Source organism: Excalfactoria chinensis, chromosome 3 (assembly GCF_039878825.1).
Source record: "Excalfactoria chinensis isolate bCotChi1 chromosome 3, bCotChi1.hap2, whole genome shotgun sequence".
Classification (NCBI taxonomy): domain Eukaryota; kingdom Metazoa; phylum Chordata; class Aves; order Galliformes; family Phasianidae; genus Excalfactoria; species Excalfactoria chinensis.
The window spans coordinates 83,808,363-83,829,351 of NC_092827.1; the positions used below are offsets into that span (position 1 = coordinate 83,808,363).

Genomic DNA, 20,989 nt, shown 5'->3' on the forward strand with positions numbered 1-20,989 from the left:
GGGAACACTAGGGCCAAAAAACGCCCCACAAACGACAAGTCTTTATTTTCTGCTCATTCATGTTATAACATAAGGATTTTTTCTTTTTTAATCTTAAACAAACAACAAACACAAAAGAACCCTCTTAGTTTGAGGCAGCTTAAGTCAATGGCAACACTGTAAGAAGTGATTTTATGAAGTAGTAACTCCAATCTGCTGAAGAGAATAGCAGGTAATCCAAGTAGCAAGTACTACCAAGTAAATTAGCATGAAAGTATTTATTTGTTCATGTTAATGACAACATAAATATAGTCTTCTTTCCTCTCTGGTCTGGACCGGAATCCTACCTTTTACACCTTGATGCTTTACATAACAGCAGAATGTCTCATCTTGAAGTACTAGTGGGGAAATTTGTAGCACTGGAAATCTATTTCTGTTACACTATCTGAATGCTCACCTGCTCTCTTCTGTTGCACTGTTTGTTTGCTCTATTCTACTACTGTTCCTACTGTTCAGCAGTCATTCTTTGTTCTTATATTTCTTGTTTTGTCTTGGACATTCGTGGTTTGGAAGATGAAGGTCAAATTTCAAAGCTTTCCAATCATTTCTAGCTTTGCCTTCGGTTTTTCAGTGTTCCTGACTTAAGAGTTGCTCGTGTTTTTCCTAGTTTTTCTTATATAATCTAATAAAACATGAGACACACTTACTGTAGTTTGACTAAATAGAGGCACCGGTTACATTTTAATTGGGGTTTCTACTTCATTCCTTTAGGACTCCTTTTCTTGACATTTTGGTATATTTTTCAGAAATTTTGCTCTGGTGGGTTGTTTGAAACTATTGGGAAGTTCATTTTGTGCTGAAGTTGAAAGTTCTGAAGTAGAAGTTCAAATGAGACTAGCTCATTTTAGACTGTGAAAGGTGCATTTCTTTGATCTTTTGCTTTTGTGTTGTTGGTTTTTAAAGAAACATTGTGACAATAAAAATGGTCCCTATCATCCTGCAAGTAATGCTGCCAGACTCTACCAGAACTGAGGGGCTTGTGGAACTGTTTGTGTTTCTCCATCAGTGCTTTTGCAGAGCTGAGTAAGACCAGATTTACAAAGGTCATAGGCAGGTACAGAGGGTAATTTAATTTGGAAGACTCCTGGTGAAGGCACTTGCAGTTCAGCCCCCTACTCAAATCAGGACTAAATTTAAAGTTAGGTTCTGTAGCCTGTCTAGGGTCCAGTGCTGAACACTTCTTATTCTTGGTTTTCCTCCACCCCTGTTATCCATCTAGGGCTTTCCTTGTTGCTACTACTTGTTCTTTTTCATTACATCTCTGTGAACACAGAGTCTGCTGGTAAGTTTTCTTTAATATCGCCTCTTTCTATATAATGAAAGATTTTGGCACACAGTATTACACTCCTAACATGAAATGCTAGGGGCTTTACCAATGGAATTAATGAATCCAATAAATTTTTTATAACTCTTCTGTACCTAGCAGAAGTCTCTTTCAAATAATCAGGTAAGTACTTTTTCCCCATTGGTCCCATTTGGTACATCTTTTCTCAAAATTTGTATTTCTAAAAAACATTTTAAGTAATCTTGACCATTATGTCATTACTGATATACTTAGGCCCTGATGGACTTGCGTGATTTTATCCCTGCCAAAGGTGCCCTAAAGTCCCTTTCAGTTATCTGCTTCATAGTGATTACATATTCTTTAGTTTATATGTGTCAGTGTACTTCAGCCTTGGTTCTTCTACCTACTTTCAATGAAGTATGCTTTATCTCTGTCTCCCCTAGCTCTTGTTTTATACTCAAGTGGCACAAGTACCATATTAAAGAACATACTGTTCCATCGTTGGTTGGTGAGGGTTGTTTTGTTCTGTTTTTTAACTTTCTGCTTTCTTGCTTCCATAGAATTCTGTTTGTCAGGGAGCAGCTGGTCCTTAAGCACAGTCCTTCCCTTTTTCATTTTCCCTTTTGCCCTACTGTGCTGTCTCCAAATCTCCAGCTCATCCCAGGAAAAGGGAATGCTCTTGGGTCTTGCATATGCTGCTCTTCCTCAAGTGTTCTGTTGGAAGTTTCAGCCTTGGTGCATGTTGACAATATCCTCTTTTTCTGCAGAGGCCCAGTCTTGTTATTGGAGTCCAGTACTACTGCAGAACCTCCTGCAAGCTCTTACAATGTCAATTGTCCCTTATTAAGACTACATATTTTCTATTCTTTGAAAAGATGACTGGAAGAGGAATAAAACCTGTTGAAATTCAACAGTGTTAAATATGTACTCAAATGGAAAAACTAGTATTTCAGTTATACATATTTGGAGTGTTAGTAGTATTTATTAATGATGAATTGCAACAAATATGGAAATTTTTTGCAAATTATGCTTATGCAAGACTTTGTTTGTTTGTTTGTTTTAATGTGTTCTTCTCTGTTTCTTTTAGTATCTCCTGAAGCAATTGGATTCCTGTCTGCAGTTGGAGTATTCATTGTCCTTATGTTGCTACTTTTCCTATATATTAATAAGAAGATGTGTTTTGAAAATGTTGGTGGTTTCCCTGATCTTGATTCAGGATACCCTACGAGAAAGAATTCACAAGATAAGCTTTGTAAGTATCTGTTCTATTGGGCATCACATTGTAAGAGCCCAAGATTTATTTATTATTTTTTTCAGAAATAAACAAGTAATCACTTGATTTAAGTGATGAAATAATGTAGTGTTGTCTTTTCTACATAGTGCAAAATCACAGGGAAGGGAGAAAACCTTTGTATTCACAAATTGCAGAAAATCAACAGCTTTATAACTAGAGAGTTTGTTTACTTATGGGAAGATATTTCTCTTGCGCTGTGTGAATACTCTTGAATGTGTTTTTAATGTCCTGTAAATGTATACAATTAAATCTCAAGTAAATTTGTGACTGGATTTTTTTTTTAATTTTTTTTTCCCCTTAAGCTTTTTAAAATCCTTTACTGACTTTTTCTATGAGGTGATTATTCACCTGGAAAATATTTTTTAAAGATGTAAAACATCAGAAAATAATATATTGTGGGTTAATAAAATAGCTCCTTCTGTACTGCTGGACTGCAGATATTGAATTGACTTTGTTAGCTGTCTTGAGTGGAAGAAATGGGCACTAGAGAAAAGAATGGAAAATTTGAGGCTTTTTTCTCTTTTGCCTTTTTGAATGGCGTAGCTGAGTTTTCAGGTGGTTTTGTTTTGTTTTTTGTTTTTGTTTTTGAGACAGAAATGGTTATTTGACTGAAAGTCAAATGTTCCCTCTAAAATTTCTTTTTGCTGCAGAACAAGTCTTCATGATTTGAAATATGTGATGTAAAACACAACATCAATTTTTGAGGTCAGGAAGTCTCTGTGATATGAGCTTTTGTGTAGTGTGTTAAAGGGTTATTGTAGTGTGAAAAGTGCATTATTGAAAGGACATCATTTAAATGTCTCACAACTTCTTCTTTGCAGGTTAGAATAAAAATACATGTTCCTTCCTCACACAGTTGTCTTACTTTTGAGAATAATGGATTTTATTATGGCTAGTTGATGCTGCAGATGATGAAAGACTGTCATTTTGCTGATTGATCATGGATTCATTTCAAGATCTTTATTTATGCTGCTTTCTTATTACTTTCAATGCATTTTGAATGGAAAGTGCAAAGCGCCAGCCTCCCCTGGTAAAGTTAGTGAGTTTGAGGTAGCAAAAGCAAATAGCTATGAAATAGAACTTGAAGAAATGGAGTTGATCTGTTTATGAAACAGAAGATCTTTGTGTAATTTTATTTTATTTTTTGCTGCTGAGTAGATTGGAAAAAATGGCATTTCTCAGAAACCTGCACCAAAATCTGAGCCTTCCTTCTGTGTCTTCTCTGGTGGACACTCTCAGCAGTGCTGTAGATGATCTGACCAGTGTTGTTGGAGAAGTTGGCTATAGTGTAGCTGATTCAGTAACAGAACAGGTAACAAACATGATAAATGGCCTTCGTATGGAAGATGAGAGCTCCAAAATGCAGAATGATAAACCAGCACAAGATAGAGAAGAAAATGTACCATGGTTAAGTGAGCCTAAGGAAAGTAATATGAAAGCCAAGAGAGATACTGCAGAACAACAGAAGGAGATTCAATGTTCCAGTTCCTTAGAAGACACAAATCAAGATGGAGTATCCAACCATTTTGTGGGCAGAAACCAGTACCAATTAAAAGACAAAGGTAGTAATGATTGCTTAGAAGATACAGAAGTACCTTGGGATTTTGAGAATGTAGGAAGAACTCTTAAAAGGGAAGCAGTAGGAGGAAATGACTATTTTGGAAATAAGTTACTGAAGGATAGTAGCCTGAAAAGTACTAAATTTACAGTGCAGGAATCTATTGAGAAACAGGATAGTTGCCTACATACAATGCCTGATAATTCTAAGAATCACTTGAATAAAAAAATCAAGCCATATTCTCCTGGAATTGATTGCAATGACTCTGAAGAAGTGCATCGGATGAATGTTCCTCAAGATTTAGAAACAAAATGTGTTGAAGTACAGAAGCAAAAATTATCAGACTCCAGTTTGAAGATGCACAGTGATCACTCCAATTGCATTAATGAAATCAAAGGGAAGTCTGAAGCCTTTTATGACAGAAAAGGAAAATCTGAGGGTAATGCATCACCTACTGTTGCAAAAGTAGATAACAAGAAAAACTCAAAGAAATCAAGAGGGCTGTGTAATAAGAAGACAGCAGGAAAAGGTGAGAAGTCTGTCAGGAAACTGCATTCTTCAGCCTTTCCTGAAACTTATGGTACTTCCTACTTTTTTCACTTAACTTACACATTTCACTTTAAGTGATGTTTCCTGTGGATGAAAGTAGGTCTGTTTTGTCAGGGCTTTGTTCCCTAATTATGTTGATATTTCTTGGAAGTTAATTACTCTTTGAGTATTAATCAAAGGAACTGATTAAGAAATGTCTCCCCTATATTCTAACTTTTTCTATATAGAGAGTTCATCTTGACTTTTCTCATTCTTTTCTTTTCTTCTTGTGTGATTTCTGGTGAAAACTGGGGATTAATTAACACTGGAAATTAAGAACTGTTCTGTTGCACAATTTGTTTTGCATATTTTAAAAACATTGCATAAAATGTGAAAAGATGACAGTGGGGAGAAATTGAACTTCTGTTACATTGGCATTATACTGGATCTTCAGAATGTATTTCCAGCAGATGTAACATAATTTCAAGACAGAATGAGTGACAAGTGGCAATTAAGTGATTTTATTTATTTTTTTTTTTCAAGCATAGAAGGAACTGAGCAAGACTTGTCTTAAAGACTGTGATGGTCTTACAAAGAAAGCTTATGTATTGATGCCTTCAACACCTGATTTTAAACAATATGATGAAGGGGTTGTGATGAACGCTTGTGATCAAGAAGTGAGATCTTGCATTTTTACAAAACTCTTTCACAGGCTGTGCAATGAATTTTTAGAACATAATGTAGAATTTTTGGAGATGCTGTTTCAGTGGAGAAATGAATAATCTGATCAAGAAAGTATTTTCTTTTTCAGTGTGTGTTTGTTCCTTTGTCTGAAAACTTCAGTTATTACTCGTTTGCTTGATTTAGTAGATGATTAGTGTATTTGTATGATAAACTGTGATGTTATCTGTCGATATCTCATGAAACAATGTATGTGAAGTAGTATATACTCTACTGTAAGCTGCCTTTGCTGTAAGTAAACAAATAAGTTTCAGTAGATTAGTAATGGTATATGTACTGTAAAGAATATGCTGTCTACTTAGGCAGGTTCCCAACTAAGATATAAAAGTTGCAAGACAAGTGGCAAGGAGAGGCATAAAATGTGGAGGATTTTTTATTTTCATGTTGCAGTAAGCATTTTTTTTTATTTTTTTATTTTTTTTTCTTTTTAAGAAATAGATTTGCACTATTTATTTAAAAGAATGTTTCCATGAGTAGCTTGTGTTTCAACTCTTAAGTAGGTTCTTAAGTCCTCTGAAGAAGTCTTCATTGATGTCCTGTATTGGTAGTATATATCCTCTGTTGTTTTTTTGTACGTTTAGGCTAATTACTGGAGGAAAAGTTTCTGATATCACTGAAAACTTCTGGATGCTTACAAACTTTGGTGTGGTTTTGGTGGCGTATCTTTCAGCTAGTTTTGAATATGCTGCTAATACATTTTATACTGTTCAATTTTTGGTACTTTATTTTGACTAATGAACCTATTTTCATGTTTGTGAATATGATAAATGATGTACCCGGTTCTAATGTCTGGCGTTATGTCTGAGTCTTGGCATGCCCTGTTTTATTTACAGTAATGGAGATCCTGCTGACTGTCATATGACATACAAAGTCTTACTCTGTGTAGCCCTGAAGGAGGTGCTTAGCAAATTCTGGTAGTGGATCTGCCAGCTAGAATATATCCTGCTTACTGTGTTATTCTAAACAAGTGAACAGGAATGGAACTTGCTTCTAGAGCCATCCATACAATGTAACTGTCAGGCCTGAATTGAAATTGATAGCCTGGAGTCTTTTAAGGCACTGGTTTTGCTACAAATATTGAATTAAGATTATATACACATTGCATGCGAAGTTGGTAGCACCATCTGCAGTTAAGGTTTCCTGACATTTTCCATTTCAGTACCTTGCTTCCAGTTGCTTATGATTGTTTTCCAGATCTGAAGGATTTGGGGTGAAATTTGGCATGCTTTCTCTCTAAGATTCAGTTGTGTTTTTTTTTTGTTTGTTTTGTTTTGTGTGTGTGTGTATTTGTTGCTTTTGTTGTGTGGTGGTGTTTTTTTTTGTTTGTTTTTTGTTTTAGTTTTGCTTTATTTTTAAAGCCATTATTGAAAAAAATTAACTGTTTCCAGTATGGAAAAATAGCTTTGGCACTCCTGTATCTTGTATGACTTGAAATGTGGGAAATCCACTTTTCTTATATCAGTGGCGTATCTCTGGGAAGTGATCTTATTCAGCTACTCATACAAGCTTTGATGAAAGTGCAAAGAAAAGACCTTTGTAGTAGGGCAGAAGAGTAAAAATCTTGGCTGTAAAAGAGGCCTAGATGGGTAGTGCATGTTGAATTAGTCAGATTTCAAGTGCCAGAATTCTGAGTAAGCTGAATCCCTTTGGTTCAAAAGGACAGAAAGGGGAATGAGACTGACTGGTGGTAAAGACAGGAACTAATGGGAACTGAAATGGGGCTGGACAGGGCCTGGGAGGGGGCATAATAGGAAGAAGGGGAGAAGAAGCTCAACTTAGTAGGATCACACATTAAACAGTGTTCCCTTGAACAACAGCATTATGAGCATCCTAGAGTCCTGTTTTCAGTAGGTAATGAAAATTCTATGACGAATCTTATGCTGTAGACTTTCTCACATAGAGTAGTCATAATGCTGACTGTTATTAAGTTTGTGTGTTCTTTTAATGCCTGTTAGAATTTGAGATATATGAAACTAAGGATAGCATGTTGAATTTGTACAGAACCCATTTGAAGTTTGTTCAAGGGAGGGGGAAACTTTCCTTTTACAAAAGTAAAATACAACCAGAATTTCTAAACGTGATGGACTCTATGTTGAGCGATGTAGCTGGATAGAGTTAGCCACTATTGTCGGCATTGTAGCTAAACTGGAATTAGAGAATTAACTAGGCAGTTTCCTCTTAGCACCTTTAGCTGTTGCCCTGTATCTTAGAATCTGCTTTAATTTCAGTTATTGAGCAAGGGACTGTTTATTCTAAGTTAAATAAAATTGTGCATGCAAATATCTATTACTGACATTTCGCCATTTGTTGTCATGAATTTAAGCATTACTAACATAAATATCCTAAAACAGCTTTGTTGTAGGCTTTTCTTTGTAAGTCATTTTCATTTCTGCTTCATACTGCATGCTGACAGCAAAGCTCAATTGGGGATGGTGCATCAGAAGTTGCCTTTTTTGACGTGTTAGGTATCCAAACGTGGTAGTGAAGAAGTGTTGAATTTACGTTGTGTAAAACACTTTGAGTATTTTCTTCCTTGATGAAGAGTTTCAAGAACTTCAGTGTGCACTGCCTTACAAAGATTGATCTGTTTTCCACTGAATAAATTTTCAGTTGTTTTGGAGGCTTAAAGATCCTTCAGTTTTTGTACCAAAAAGAAACCCCTCTTAAATCACAAAATCACGTAGTACCTCTAATTAAAGCAAGATGATACTTTTTAAAAAGATTACGGAATTTTTAATTGAAGTTTCTTAAATATCTTCAGTGATAACCACTTATGGTTATTTTCTTGTATTCTGTTTTGAGCTGTAGTAGATTTGCTGTATTTTATTCAAACAGACAACTCTTATATGAGTAAAGATCAGCATGGTTCATCATCTGAGAGTGAAGATGAAGCACTGGGTAAATATCATGAGGCCTTGTCTAGAACCCAGAGTTCCAAGCTGCCAGTGGTGGATGGCAGACAGCAAAAAAACTATGTATGGGAAACCAGGCAAAAATATAGCCCCCTGTCTGCAGAATATGATGGATACAGTAGTGAAGCCTCAATAGATGAAGGTAAGATTGATTTAAAAGCATTCATTTTTTTTTCCAAATTTCAGAATTATGTTATTGTTAAGTTGTAGACAGAAAAAGCTTGATTTGCAAATAATCCATGTCAGCAAGAAACATCCAGGTATCTTTTATATTTATGCATGCTCCAAAAAAATTAGCACAGAATTGTTTGCCTATTCTTCCAGAAATACTGCAAATAATATAATGTATTGTTAAATTAAGTTTTATAGCATTTTATTACTAGTCATTAGATTCTTGGAGGGATTTACTTTAAACTGTTTTTGTTTAGGAAATGTGGGTACTCTTGATGGATTCAGTGGTATTATAAGTACCTGATATGCCTTTCTTGATAAGCTGTCATAACAGCAAGTAAACCAAAGTAGGTTATTGGTTCTGGCACACGTGCGTGTTTCACTATCAAGTAATGGAATGTTTTTCATCTTTTCTATTGAAATCACAGAAAGAAATGATTAGATTAATCTGAATTTTCTATGGAGGTAATAGCTGAATGTAAACGAAAGTGTTTTCTTTTGTGGTTTATATCTCAAGACTGCAACTAAGAGTGACAGCAACTGCCTGGTGCAGAGGTTAAAAAATCCACTATCAATATTTCATCAATATGCTTTTTGTGCTTGAAAATAGCTGCATGGGAGAACTGTATCTGTAGTCATTTTCTAATGTGAAAGTGAGCTTATTTAAAGGTGTTCATAAATCAGACCTATAATATAGTTACTGTGTTATGGTAAGATATGTGATGGACTCCTTTTAATATGTTGAAGTGCAGGGTTTTTTTAGGGGCATGGTATTTTCTAATAAGAAGTGGATACCTGTAATAAAGTCTCTTTAAACATTGCATCCAGTCCAGGAGAGCTTGAAAAAAGTTAGTCTTTATATTATGTGTTGTAATTCAATTATACAAAAGTTTACTCATCATTAAAACTTGAAATTATTGCATACTCATTTGCGATTCCTGTGGTTAACACACAAGGAACAAGACATTCCTAAGCAAAGTAAGTTGCAGAATATGAAGATCATTTGCTGATTATGAGGATTTTCAGTTCTTTTCTTTGCTGTTGAATTGTAGGAAGGCTAGGATTCCAGCAATCAGGGAAGGAGATCAGGTGGTAGTAAGTTTGTGGGGGCAACAAGAATGAGGGAATAGTGAAAGTATTTTGTTTACTGGGTGGGGTTGTATTTTTTAATTTCTACTAATATCTATCTGCAGCACTGAGGCAAATATGAAAGATAAGATACTAATTTTCTTATATGGCCGATGTCATTGCTGGTGTAGAAAAGTGGTATATATTAGCAGGAGGTGACAAATTCAGTTTTGTTTATTAGATTCTGTAAGAATGCTTGGCTATCCAGAGGGATGTACTTGTCAGTTTTCGGAGTGTTGAGGTCACTTGTTGAAATATTCATGTTGAAAGGAATGTGGCATTCCTCTTTGTATTTCATAGCTGCACAGAATCCTCATCATAGTTCATCATCTCAGTGCAAAGTTCTCACTCATCTGAGGTTTTCAGTTTGGCCCTGTTAAAGTTAAGCTCCAGTAGCATTGTCTTAGCATGCATCTATTTTTGTTGTTGGTGTCTTTGTCATCCTCCCACATAGTCAAAATTCACGCTCACTGATTTTTATCATCCCCCAGGGATTAAAAATTCCAGGAAGTCTTTATTATATTATTATAGTTAGACTGTAAAATGGAAGAACCCAGTTGGCAAATGCAGCAGGAAACTGACAATTGAATTGTTTCACTCCTTTTTTTATTTTTTTATTTTTTTATTTTTTTTCCCTCCCTTCTCTTGCTAAAAATATCTTTTACCAGCTGCTATCCCTTCTCTACACTGTTTCCACTCAGGAAACTTGCTGGATGCAAAACTCATTTATATAAATGTAGACACACACTTGCTCTAAAATTAGTATGTAAAAACTAGTATGTAAATTGAATTTATTATAATGAAAGAATTGTGAGGGTTTGGGGAGTCAAAAACTGGGGAACAAAAGCTATTGTAACTTACACCCTAACTTAGAAAACTGTATCTTTTTAACCACTCATACTTGCATGCAGCTTTAGTGCTGTCTGTATTTTACTTCTGCTACTTCTTGACAGCATTCGTTCTCTTCCAACATCAACATTATTATCTGATAGCCTGCAATCATTCTGCACTTTCAAAAATCTGTGCAAAATTGCTTTCAAAATGCTCTCAAGTGAGACTGATTTTGACTCATTTTTGTTAATCCATTGATCTCAACTGAATGTGTTCAGTAGTCTTTAAAAAATAATACTGTTGTGCGGGATTGGGCTTGGCAACAAGTTAACCAAGTACTTTTCACTTTTCTGTGACCTGAAGGTGGCACACTAGAGTAATCAGTGTATTCTTGTTCATGTCAAAAACCAAACACCAAGTTGCTGTGTATTCAGAGAAGCACTTTACTAACCAGATGAGGTTAAGAATCTCTGGTTGCAAGTGGAGAGCATCACCATTTTCTGCGTTTTGGTGTAATTTTTAAAAATTCAAAGCTTTATTGTTTCTTAAGGTTGTGGCTTAAATCTATGAGACTTCTTGCCATAAGAGCCTTGAAATTTTTCATTAAATTACTGGGTTTTTTTTGTTTTGTTTTTTTTTTTTTTTTTTTTTTTAAATATAAGAAGCATATAGACAAATGATAGAACCATTTCTGTATTTGTTATTTCAAAAAAGGCAATTTTTCTTATGTACTTCATTTAATATAAGAAACAACAATCAATATACGTGGCGTCTGTATTCTTCTGTTTCGCCATTTGCATTTAATCATTTCTCCTTCTGAGACTCAAACATTTAAGCTGCACTGCCAGCTGAAGGCAGCAATCATTCTGTGTGCTGACCAGGGCTTGATAGTACTGCAGTACAGTGATGAGAGTTGTTTTGTTTTGTTTTGTTTCCATTGCTGGTAAACCTGTTTATTAATTATATCATTAAAAATTCCACTAGAGATAGAGTAATTAGGGTGATTAAAACAGGTTATTTCATTTTCAGAAAGTTCTGTATTATTTTCTCTTCAGTAGTTTATCGTGTGTTGTATTTAGCAATTGTGTGGTATGTTTACAAAGGAGTCAATGAATGCTTTTCCTAGTTTTACAGTTTATTGTGCATTGTAATCTCTACTTTATAAGTCAGTTTTGTTCTTTTCAGATATGTCCGCACTTAATAGCACACACATGGTATTTACAAGGAGACAAAAATGTAATCTCGTCTTTCTGAATACACCTTGTAATAAGAACTTTCCTTATCTTGCTCAAAACATTTCTAGTATTAGTTATATATACCACCAACATGTCCAATCAAATTGTTTTAAAATTCACTCGCTATCAGTAATTTAATTGCATGCATTTTCTGGCCACATATCTCTATAAATGTCTTATTCTGAAGTCTGAAAACGTGTAGCATGTTCTCACATCTCACTCTTTTGTCCTCTAGATGGCCGTATTAATCTTCCTTTTCAATGTATTTATTTCAAACTGACATAGCACTTTTTAAAATCGTTTAATCAGTAAAGTAGGAAAACAAGATATTGTGGGATTTTTTGTGTCGGTTTTGATGATGAAGTGTTCTAGGAGTGCTGTAGGTTGTTCTTAAATTTCTCAGATACCTGCTTATTTCTGAACCATTTTATATATTTAAATATAGTAGGTGTGATGCATTTAGATTCTCATTAGTTTTAATATCTCTTTAAGATGGAAAAAAAAGTACCCAGATGCAAGCATTTCTGCAGATTTCAGGCTATTCAAAATGTTAGTTTTTTGATCCTTATTGGCAAACTTACTACTTGAAAAGAAAATCTGTTTCATTAGAGAATAAAGATGCTGACAAATAAAAATGGTAAGATAATGGTACACATAGAAAAATAAAGCAGTTCAGAAGATGTCTGAGAGTCAGGTACAAACTGACTCTAAACTGTTAATTACAATAAGGAGAGAAATATGTATAACTACAGTATTGCTTTATTTGTATGTGGACTTAACCCAGTCTTAGTGCTTAAGCACAGAGTTCTAGGGTTAGCTGAAGGTCAAAAATCTTATTATTTTCAGTAATATTCTGCATTCTTTGTCTTATCCAATAAATTATAGATATTTGAGGTGAGTTTTTTCCTCTTAGATCCTGTTTATCCTACTCTTTCAAATGTTATCATCATGTTGAATATAGTATATGATTGATGTAGTCTGTGATATTACACATCTCCTTCAAACAACAAAAATGGGGGGAGTGGGAAAGGGGAAGGTGCCAAAATAACATGGTAATATATTTCTGTTAAGTAGGAGATTACAAAATGGTGGTCTAGATAAGGAAGTGCATTTGTTTACCAACTTTACATTTGAAAGTTGCTGTTTTCTGTTGTGTGTTTTTTTTTGCACTTTGGCATCTTTAGTATGTGTACTGATATGAACTTAAATGGCCCAGGCTTTCCAAATAACTTCAATTTCCAGAACATTTTATAGTGTGATAACAAATGAGCCTCTTTGTCTGCAAAGTAGTGGCTACTTCCCAAATTTAACAGCTCAGGCTTCATACAAGCAAATTGTTGTGTCTTTGTTAACTCTGCAGCTTAATAGGCAGTGTATTTTCTTTAAGGAAACAATTGAAGCTTTTAGGGGTGAAAGTGTTAGGGTAAATGTATTGAAATTAGAGTTTAGTGGGCAGGCGTCAAATCTGAAAGTGCATTCTGCTCTTTGCCGTGTGAAGTACTGATTGTCAGCAAGTAAATCGAGGAAATTGATCCCAGTTCTGAAATAGAATAAGTAACATTGTGATGGAAAAAGTACAAAACTTGCTTAGCAAACTTAAATGTTAGTTATGTATTACCAGCTCAGTGCAACTACAGGTTTCATCTCCAACTTGTTTTAAAGCCTTTTTAAAGACTTTTTCTGACATCTCAATTGGTGAAGCCCTGTGGCGGAAAATGTATTTGTTCAGAGGCTCTATTTCTGAGAATGGCCCAAGTGCCTTACATTTCTCAAGGTTTTTAGGAAACATATGGAAGCACTAAAAGACTGCAGTGAGAAAACATAAGTTCTCTTAAATGAGAATCTGCTGCTCTAGCAGGCATATGCTACTGGATTTTATCCATCTTTTCCATATTGTGAAGGTAGAATATGATGTTATTTTTGTAGTTTGTCTTCTCCACTTTTATTCTTCTCTAGGCTTTCAGCACTTTATGTTGATATGCCTGTTGGACATATGTTTGCCTTGCTCCTCAGTGTCAATCTTTACACGTGAAGGCGACTGTTCTGGAATCTCTTGGATCTGATTCTTTTTGCAGATTTTTGCCTTTTCTTTCTGTCTTGTTAGTTTACAAGTCTTGGGAAAACTCTTTTTCCCTTCACAACTTAGGTATATATTGAGCTTTTTTTTTTTTTTTCTTTATCTTCCCAAAAGCTCTTTCATAAACACCTCAAAGCTGGCATAGATGTATCTCACCATTTGCTAAAGCAATCTGCGAGAGTTTTTTTTAGTAAATACCTTCCTCAAGCTAAGGTGAAAGCCACTGGACAGTCTGTGAGAAAGGATGGATCACTCAGCTAATCCCTTGATAATCAAATCCTTCAATTCAATTTCTAATGTTATTCTTTGCGCACAAGCAGATCTATTTTCAAGCCAAATCTGAATGAAGTATTGTTGTTAAAAAGTTGTGGAGTACATGAGAATAAATTAGAAATATCATGTAAAGAATATTTCAGAAGAAGGTGACCACATGTATTTGTCTGATGTTTCTTTGTAGATCATCTGCGAGATTTCTCTGGTGTAATATGTATTGGAACTAAATACTCTGCCCCCATCCCCAAGGCTTTGAGCAGACATAGTTCTTCAAACTGTACATCCTTCAAGATACTTTTGAAATGATCTTTGGTAAATACAGTTTAAAAGTCTTAGATAATGTTCAGAGCAGTAATTCCCAAGTGTTTCATAGTGCATTTTGAAGACTGAGTCATGGTACAGCTATGAAGTGTACCAGATACTCATACTCATGTACCTTAGCTGATAGAACTTGTGTAATAGCAGCTTATAATACTGTTAAAGATTTCTGGGAGAGAAATCTTACAATATTTCAATATTTCTTTATTTGCTCTAGCTTTTTTTTTTTTTTTTTTTTTTTTTTTTTTTTTTTAACTTGTACATCTACCCTTTAAATTCTTTTATTTTAAGGATAGATATGGTATAAGAGGAAGGGCAGTGATTCAATTCAATATAAGTGATAAAAATTCTAATCCTTGATTGTATGTTTCTGCCTCTTATTCAGTTGTTCTTTGTCTTCTGAAAGGCTCCTGATAGCAAAGGAATGTTTATTCATATATTAGAATGTGATTGTATTGTGGTCATGGTTCTTTAACCACATAAATGTCATACAAGCATGTTGTTTACTAACAGAATCTAGAGGTGTGCAATGGATGAAGTACATGGATAGAGAGGGGAAGCACATGTGTAATTCAGTGTTACTGCATTTTTCCTGGAGAATGTTATATAGCCATCAAGAGGTAAATACAGGAAATAATACTAAAGGAGATTCAAGGATGAGCTTGGAAGAGAACAAAGTGACCCTGGGAACTTCAGAGATGAAATGTTAGTTATTGTATGTAGTATTTTGTCAGTCAAAGGAAACAGAGCGTAGTTGGATAGAATGAATTTGAATAATTGTGAAATAATGGATTAGCTTTGTGATTAACGGCAGAGATGCTGGAAAAGGATGCTGAAGAACACATGTCATCTATTGCTGAGAGAAAACTAATAATGAAGCTCAGTTATGATAAGGTTTTCATGAAGAAAATTTCCTTTCCAGCTAGATCACATCCAGAAGGAGAAATAAAGCCCTCCAATGGGAAGGGGCCTTTTTCCTGATATGTACAAGTGAGCCAAGCAGTCACAAATTAGGTTCCTCCTGCCAGTATTTTTGAAGTTTTTTGAAGAATTACCATTTTATGGTGATGTGAAAGCTTTGAAGAAAGTCACCCTTAGCAATATGATGTCTCTGAAGTGATGGTGTAAATCATACATTAATGATTACAGGATAGTTTCCATTTTGTTTTAAACTTAAATATTTGAGTTGCTCATTTGTTTATATCTCAAATTTATGAAAGGATCAAGATCTGCCCTTGATTGGGGAAAGATTGTGTAATTCCTTGTATTTGATACCAGTGTTCCACATTAATAAAATATTTCTGATGTAAGAGGTAGTATTATATCAACCAAAAAGTCACTTCTGCAATGAACCTAGCACTTCTGCTGCTCTGAGATCTCACAATGAAAACTCAATATTTCTTTCATTAATATGATCTAAACACTGCTGGGCATGGACATTTTGTTTCTTGGTATTAAGGTGATATCATGTGATTCTATGGACATACTCAAGACCAGTCTGGACACCTACCCATGCAACCTATTGTAGGGTACCTGCTTTAGCAGGGGTTTGGACTCAGTGGTCTTTTGAGGACCCTTCCAACCCCTGCAATTCTGTGATTCTGTGACTTGGCAAACCAGATTCTTTACTCCTTGGTTAAAGATCTGTTACCATTAGGATCTCCAATTATATTAGAAGAACATGTTGGTGTTATAATTGAATTCTTTTTGATTTGTTGAATAGTCAGTGTGGATGATTTTCCATATGTGTATTAATTTCATAGGTATAGCTATAGATATAGCTAGATCCTATATTCCCTTGGAATAATTAGTATTTATTTTTTTTTTAGTCTAACTTCTCTTATGACAGATTTTTATTTATTTATTATTATTATTATTTTTTTTTTTTAGCTACTTTAATTGTATGTATTTTCTGGGACTTCATCACATTTGAGTACATGACATGAAATTAACTCTGTAGCTTCTGTGAAGGCAAAAATCTGTTTTAATTTTTTTGGTTGTTGTTAGAATAAGCTCTTTTTTATCATAGAATCACAAGGTTGGAAAGGACCTACAAGATCATCTAGTCCAACTGTCCTCCCCTTACCATACCTACAGAAAACCCCTAAACCATATCTCCTAGCTCCCTGTCCAGATGCCTCTTGAACACTGCCAGGGATGGCGACTCCACCACCTCCCTGGGCAGCCATTCCAGTGCCTGACCACTCTCTGAGAGAAAAAGTTCCTTCTTATGTCCAGTCTAAACCTCATCTGATACAACTTGTGGCCATTTCCTTGGGACCTGTTTGTTGCCTGGGAGAAGAGGCCAAGCCCCTCCTCATCACAACCTCCCTTCAGGAAGTTGTAGGGTCCAAGTGTATTTTTTTTTTATTAAAGTAAGTGCTATTATACAACACTTCAATTATTTAGTTACTCTAACTTTTAAGGCTTGTTAGAATATTCTCTCTGGGGAGTATGGTAAGTTTTTATGTTACACAGCGTGGAAGTCTCATTCCATCTTGTCCTTGCTCTCTTCACTTTGCCAAGTCGCTCTTCTTCTACTTTATGTAGGCTAATCTGGAAACAGATACGTAGCGTAATTGCTATGCTTTTGGTTATTTCAGTGTGCTTCAAGGTTATCTGCTGGGGTGGAATAATGGCCTCATGGAAGCATGCCGAGAGAACCCGAAGGGAAAAATATTTTATAACTGAATTTCTGGTTCTGGTCCTTAAACAGAAGCAAGTGGACATGCCTAGCTGGGAATAGGATTTTCTATGTGGAGTCACCTATGTTCAATTCAATTAAGGCTTGATCTTTAAGTTTGTTATTTGGAAATCCTATGATGTTCATCTTCTTCATCGCTTAATGTTCTGACACTGGATATATTTTACACTGTGTTTAAGAAATATGTAAGAATTATCCTGCTCCTTATTTGTAACCTTTGTGCTCAGTCTTGTTAAACCATTCTAAATTCTGTCCTTAATGTTTTTAAAAGATGTCATTATCCCAATATTCTGTTTATTCCAGTTTTTAGAGCAGATTTATGGCATTCCTTCACAAATGTATCAATTTGTCAGATAAAGGTTAAAAATTAGATACATTTTATTCATGTTAAAGTCACACCCAGCTTATTTAAAGGCAGCTTTGACTTGGAGTTGCAAGCCTGAGGATATTGATTTGAATTATGCATGACTGTCTGGTATGCAGTTCCATTAGCCTTCTGTGTGGATAATGTAAACATGTTCAGAATTTTAAGTATCCTATATGAGCGGCAGGTTAAAAATAGAGCTGATAAGAGCACGTGTATTTGGAAAATCCAAATCTTGAAGAATAAAACTACAAAAGGTTCATCTCTTTGAGAGGCTAACTTCAGGTGTGGTTTTCTTTCCATTGAAAACACTCAGCCCAAGCAAATGCCACTTATGTATGTGACTTGAGCAAACAACGTGGTTGCTGTTTCTTACTGCAAAGAGTTGACGTTTGTACCAAAAAACACATTTATATCTGAGAGGTCATACCTTTTTTGAATGGCTTGAGATTATCAGTAGTAATGAGACCAGTTTCTTCGTATCTTCAGGGAATATTTTACTTGATTTTGTGCAAACATTTGTGGCATCCAGTTTCATAGTTCCTGTTGTTGATCTTTTTGGTTTTCCCTGCATCTCAGCAATCTGCAGCTTGATAGTGTGCGCAGTGTGACCTTATATTGAAATCCTCAGCACAAAAACCACTATGTTAATAAGATTTCGAACAGCTAGTATCTTTTATGACTTTTTTGAGTCCTTTTGAGTTTTAATTGAAAAAAGGACAACTCTGAAATGAAAAATACAACGTCATCTTTGTTAAAATGTATTACACTTTGAGGAGTTTGTGTTGTCTTTGTGTTGCAGTCTGTGGCAATCTGATGAGTGAGAATTTAAACAAATTCAAAATCTTTTATGCTTATTTTAAAGTGATGGATACAAAGCAGAAAATTAGTCTTTTTTTTTTTTTAACTAAATGACAACCAGCTTTTAAGAAAATATTTTTCTTGAAATGCTTTCTACGTGGTTATGTTAAATTCTACTTGTGAAGTCTGAATGAAACAATTTTTAACTGATAATGGGTGATGTATTATGATGTATTTTCCCTGAATTTTAGATTGCTTATTTGCTTACCTGTTAGTATAGAAATAACCACATGAAAATTGCATGTCATTATACAGCTGGAAAGATCTTTGTGATGATGAAGTTGATTGTTCTGCTCTGAGATCTTTTCATGTCATAGGTTGATCATGCATGTTGATCTGTTCAAAATCTGAAAAATAGGTAACCATTTAGTAATCCGTTACACTTGGGAAAGGCAGTTGAGTTGGTGATCATATTTTGCCTTTTAAATGAGGAATAATTCTGTTAAGAATTAATATCTGGTGCTCTCCTTCAGAGAAATTCATCATCCTATTTCATAATGGCTGCTATCAGAGCAAAATTCCTTTCCCTGGCAGTGAAAGCCAGTGCTTGGAGTCATCTGCTCTTCCCAATGCCATTTTCTACTTGTTAACAAAAGGAGAAGGAAAAAAAAAAAAAAAAAAAAAAGAGCTTTAGAAGCAGAAAATGTTTGGGAATAAAAGTTCATTTTCATTGGTGTTGGAGATATCCTGTTCTTCTCAAAGGTACAGGAAGAGCAGTGGCCGTTTCTTGACATCTTTGAGATCCAGTGAAGGAAGAGGTGTGTGTTTGTTTTGAATGAAGGATGGTAACCATGATAGTTAGCCTCATTATTTATTAATTAAGACAAAGTTTGGATGATTATGATGGACAGTCATTGTGCAAATACCACTGCTGTTCAGCAGTTCTTTTTTATGAGTCTGAGTTTTCGCAACATTAAACTGATTAATTATTGATATTTTGTTAATGCACATGATTTAGCATAAATGCCACAAAGTATCAGCCAATCTGGAGATCCTTCTTGCTGTTTACTAGCATTTCATTGTTTTTAAAAGACATTTCAGGAAAAAAAAAAAAAAAAAAAAGATGTTTAGTTAGAGTTGTATTCGCAGTGGAAGTGTTATAGGGATATTCTTCATCACCAAAATAAAGTAACATAACCTGAGAAAGTTCAAAGTCAAGCTGAAAAACTAAAGGAAATGCATCTTATCTAATTCAGACAAACACAAGGATACAAAACCTATGTTGAAACTGTTTGGAAAATGATAAAGTTTAATATGCCCTTTGATAAGATTTAATATGCCATTTGTTTGTGGGAAACTTATCATAATAATACAGTTAAATTCATAATGTTTATAGAAATGAGAATGAAAGGCTGTGTTTTATTTTTCAGTGTCTCTAGTTTGGATATTAAGTTTCAAAATCTGTGAATTTTAAAGCAAGGCTGAGCTTGTGGATAGGAAAGAGTCAGTTACGTTTTTTGTGGAGGTTTTGTGCTACTGCTCAAAGAAGTTCAGATAACTGAGGAAAAGGAGCAAGAGGAGCGTTTTGTTATCCATCTCTTGCTTGCAAGCTCTCAGTTAACTTTTTGGCACCTGTTAATGTGTAACTGTTGTATTTCTGTAAATTTAATGGACTCAGATTTGATAGATGGTTCTTAAGGAATCTCTACTGGGTTCATATTACAATATTTTTTTTCTTCTGGTTGTTTCTGTTTATTTCTTGTATGCTCATTCAAATCACGGTAATGTCAGTGCTTTGGTTTCAAATCCAGTGGAAATTTTCCTGGCTGAGAAGGAGATGGTCTTTCAGTTTGAGTACCAGGTCAGAATGTGGAAACATAACAGAAGAATAAGTTTACTATCTGCTGCCTTATTTGCAGATTATTATTACAAATTAATCCCAGTTTACTGGAATTCAATTTCCAATTGAAAATGCCCTTAATAAATTGGCATAAAGATGCAAAGCAATTTCTATTATATCTATTATTTTTCTTACATTTATGCATAGTCTCAGTTGCATATATTTTTATGAAATACATGCTGAAATTGGCTACATTTCTCATTTTTGGTGGATATATTGATTTAAAAATACGTAAACTATGTCATCTCAGAATTAATGGCAAGCTTGGAATTAGTCTGTATACTCCTATTTTCACTTTAGTGTTCCAGAATTGAACTGATTAGATTGTTTTGTGTGTGCATCTTTTTGTTTTGGTTTCCTTGATAGAAAAGAGCCTGCCACTTTATTTAATTACAAGAATTGTGTGTGGTATACCTCAGTTTTTCGAGAGGAAGGAGGGGAGGAACACTTCCAAGAGATTTGATGTTCATCCTGTATAGATGGCTCCGATTCCTACTGTGACAGTTTTCTGGTGTTTGATAAGGCACACAAAGCAGTTATGGGAGAAGGCATATCACTTGTATCCATGGTAACTCGAAAGATACTTTTGAACTCAAAGGGATAAAATAAGCCAGAGTAATAGGTCTCATTATAAGGGCAAAATACAAAAAAGGCTCATGCATGTGCTTTTAATTAGTTGCCAAAAATAGCTGGAATCAGAGATGATGCAATCAAACTATAATTCTGAGTGCTAGAAATGAACAACATTTGAAATCTAAAGGTGTGCTCAACCGAAAGGCTTTTATCTTACCATCTTATGGGTACTCAATCCATGAATACTAATAGGTTTG

At 34.8% G+C, this 20,989-nt stretch overlaps 1 protein-coding gene across 8 annotated transcripts in view; it reads left to right on the forward strand.

Annotated features, from left to right (window-relative positions):
• The window catches only part of SYT14 (synaptotagmin 14), an 82,732-nt gene that overhangs the window by 20,614 nt on the left and 41,129 nt on the right, over positions 1-20,989 (forward strand). For 3 of the 8 annotated variants that reach the window (XM_072332510.1, XM_072332513.1, XM_072332519.1), the window contains exons 1-2: positions 3,446-4,756; positions 8,281-8,499. In XM_072332510.1, the coding sequence (XP_072188611.1) occupies positions 3,787-4,756; positions 8,281-8,499 (1,189 nt within the window). In that variant the 5' untranslated portion in view covers positions 3,446-3,786. Of the gene's footprint in view, positions 1-2,411; positions 2,577-3,445; positions 4,757-8,280; positions 8,500-20,989 lie in introns of those variants that run through there. The other 5 variants (XM_072332515.1, XM_072332516.1, XM_072332511.1 and 2 more) reach the window with 3 other exon arrangements.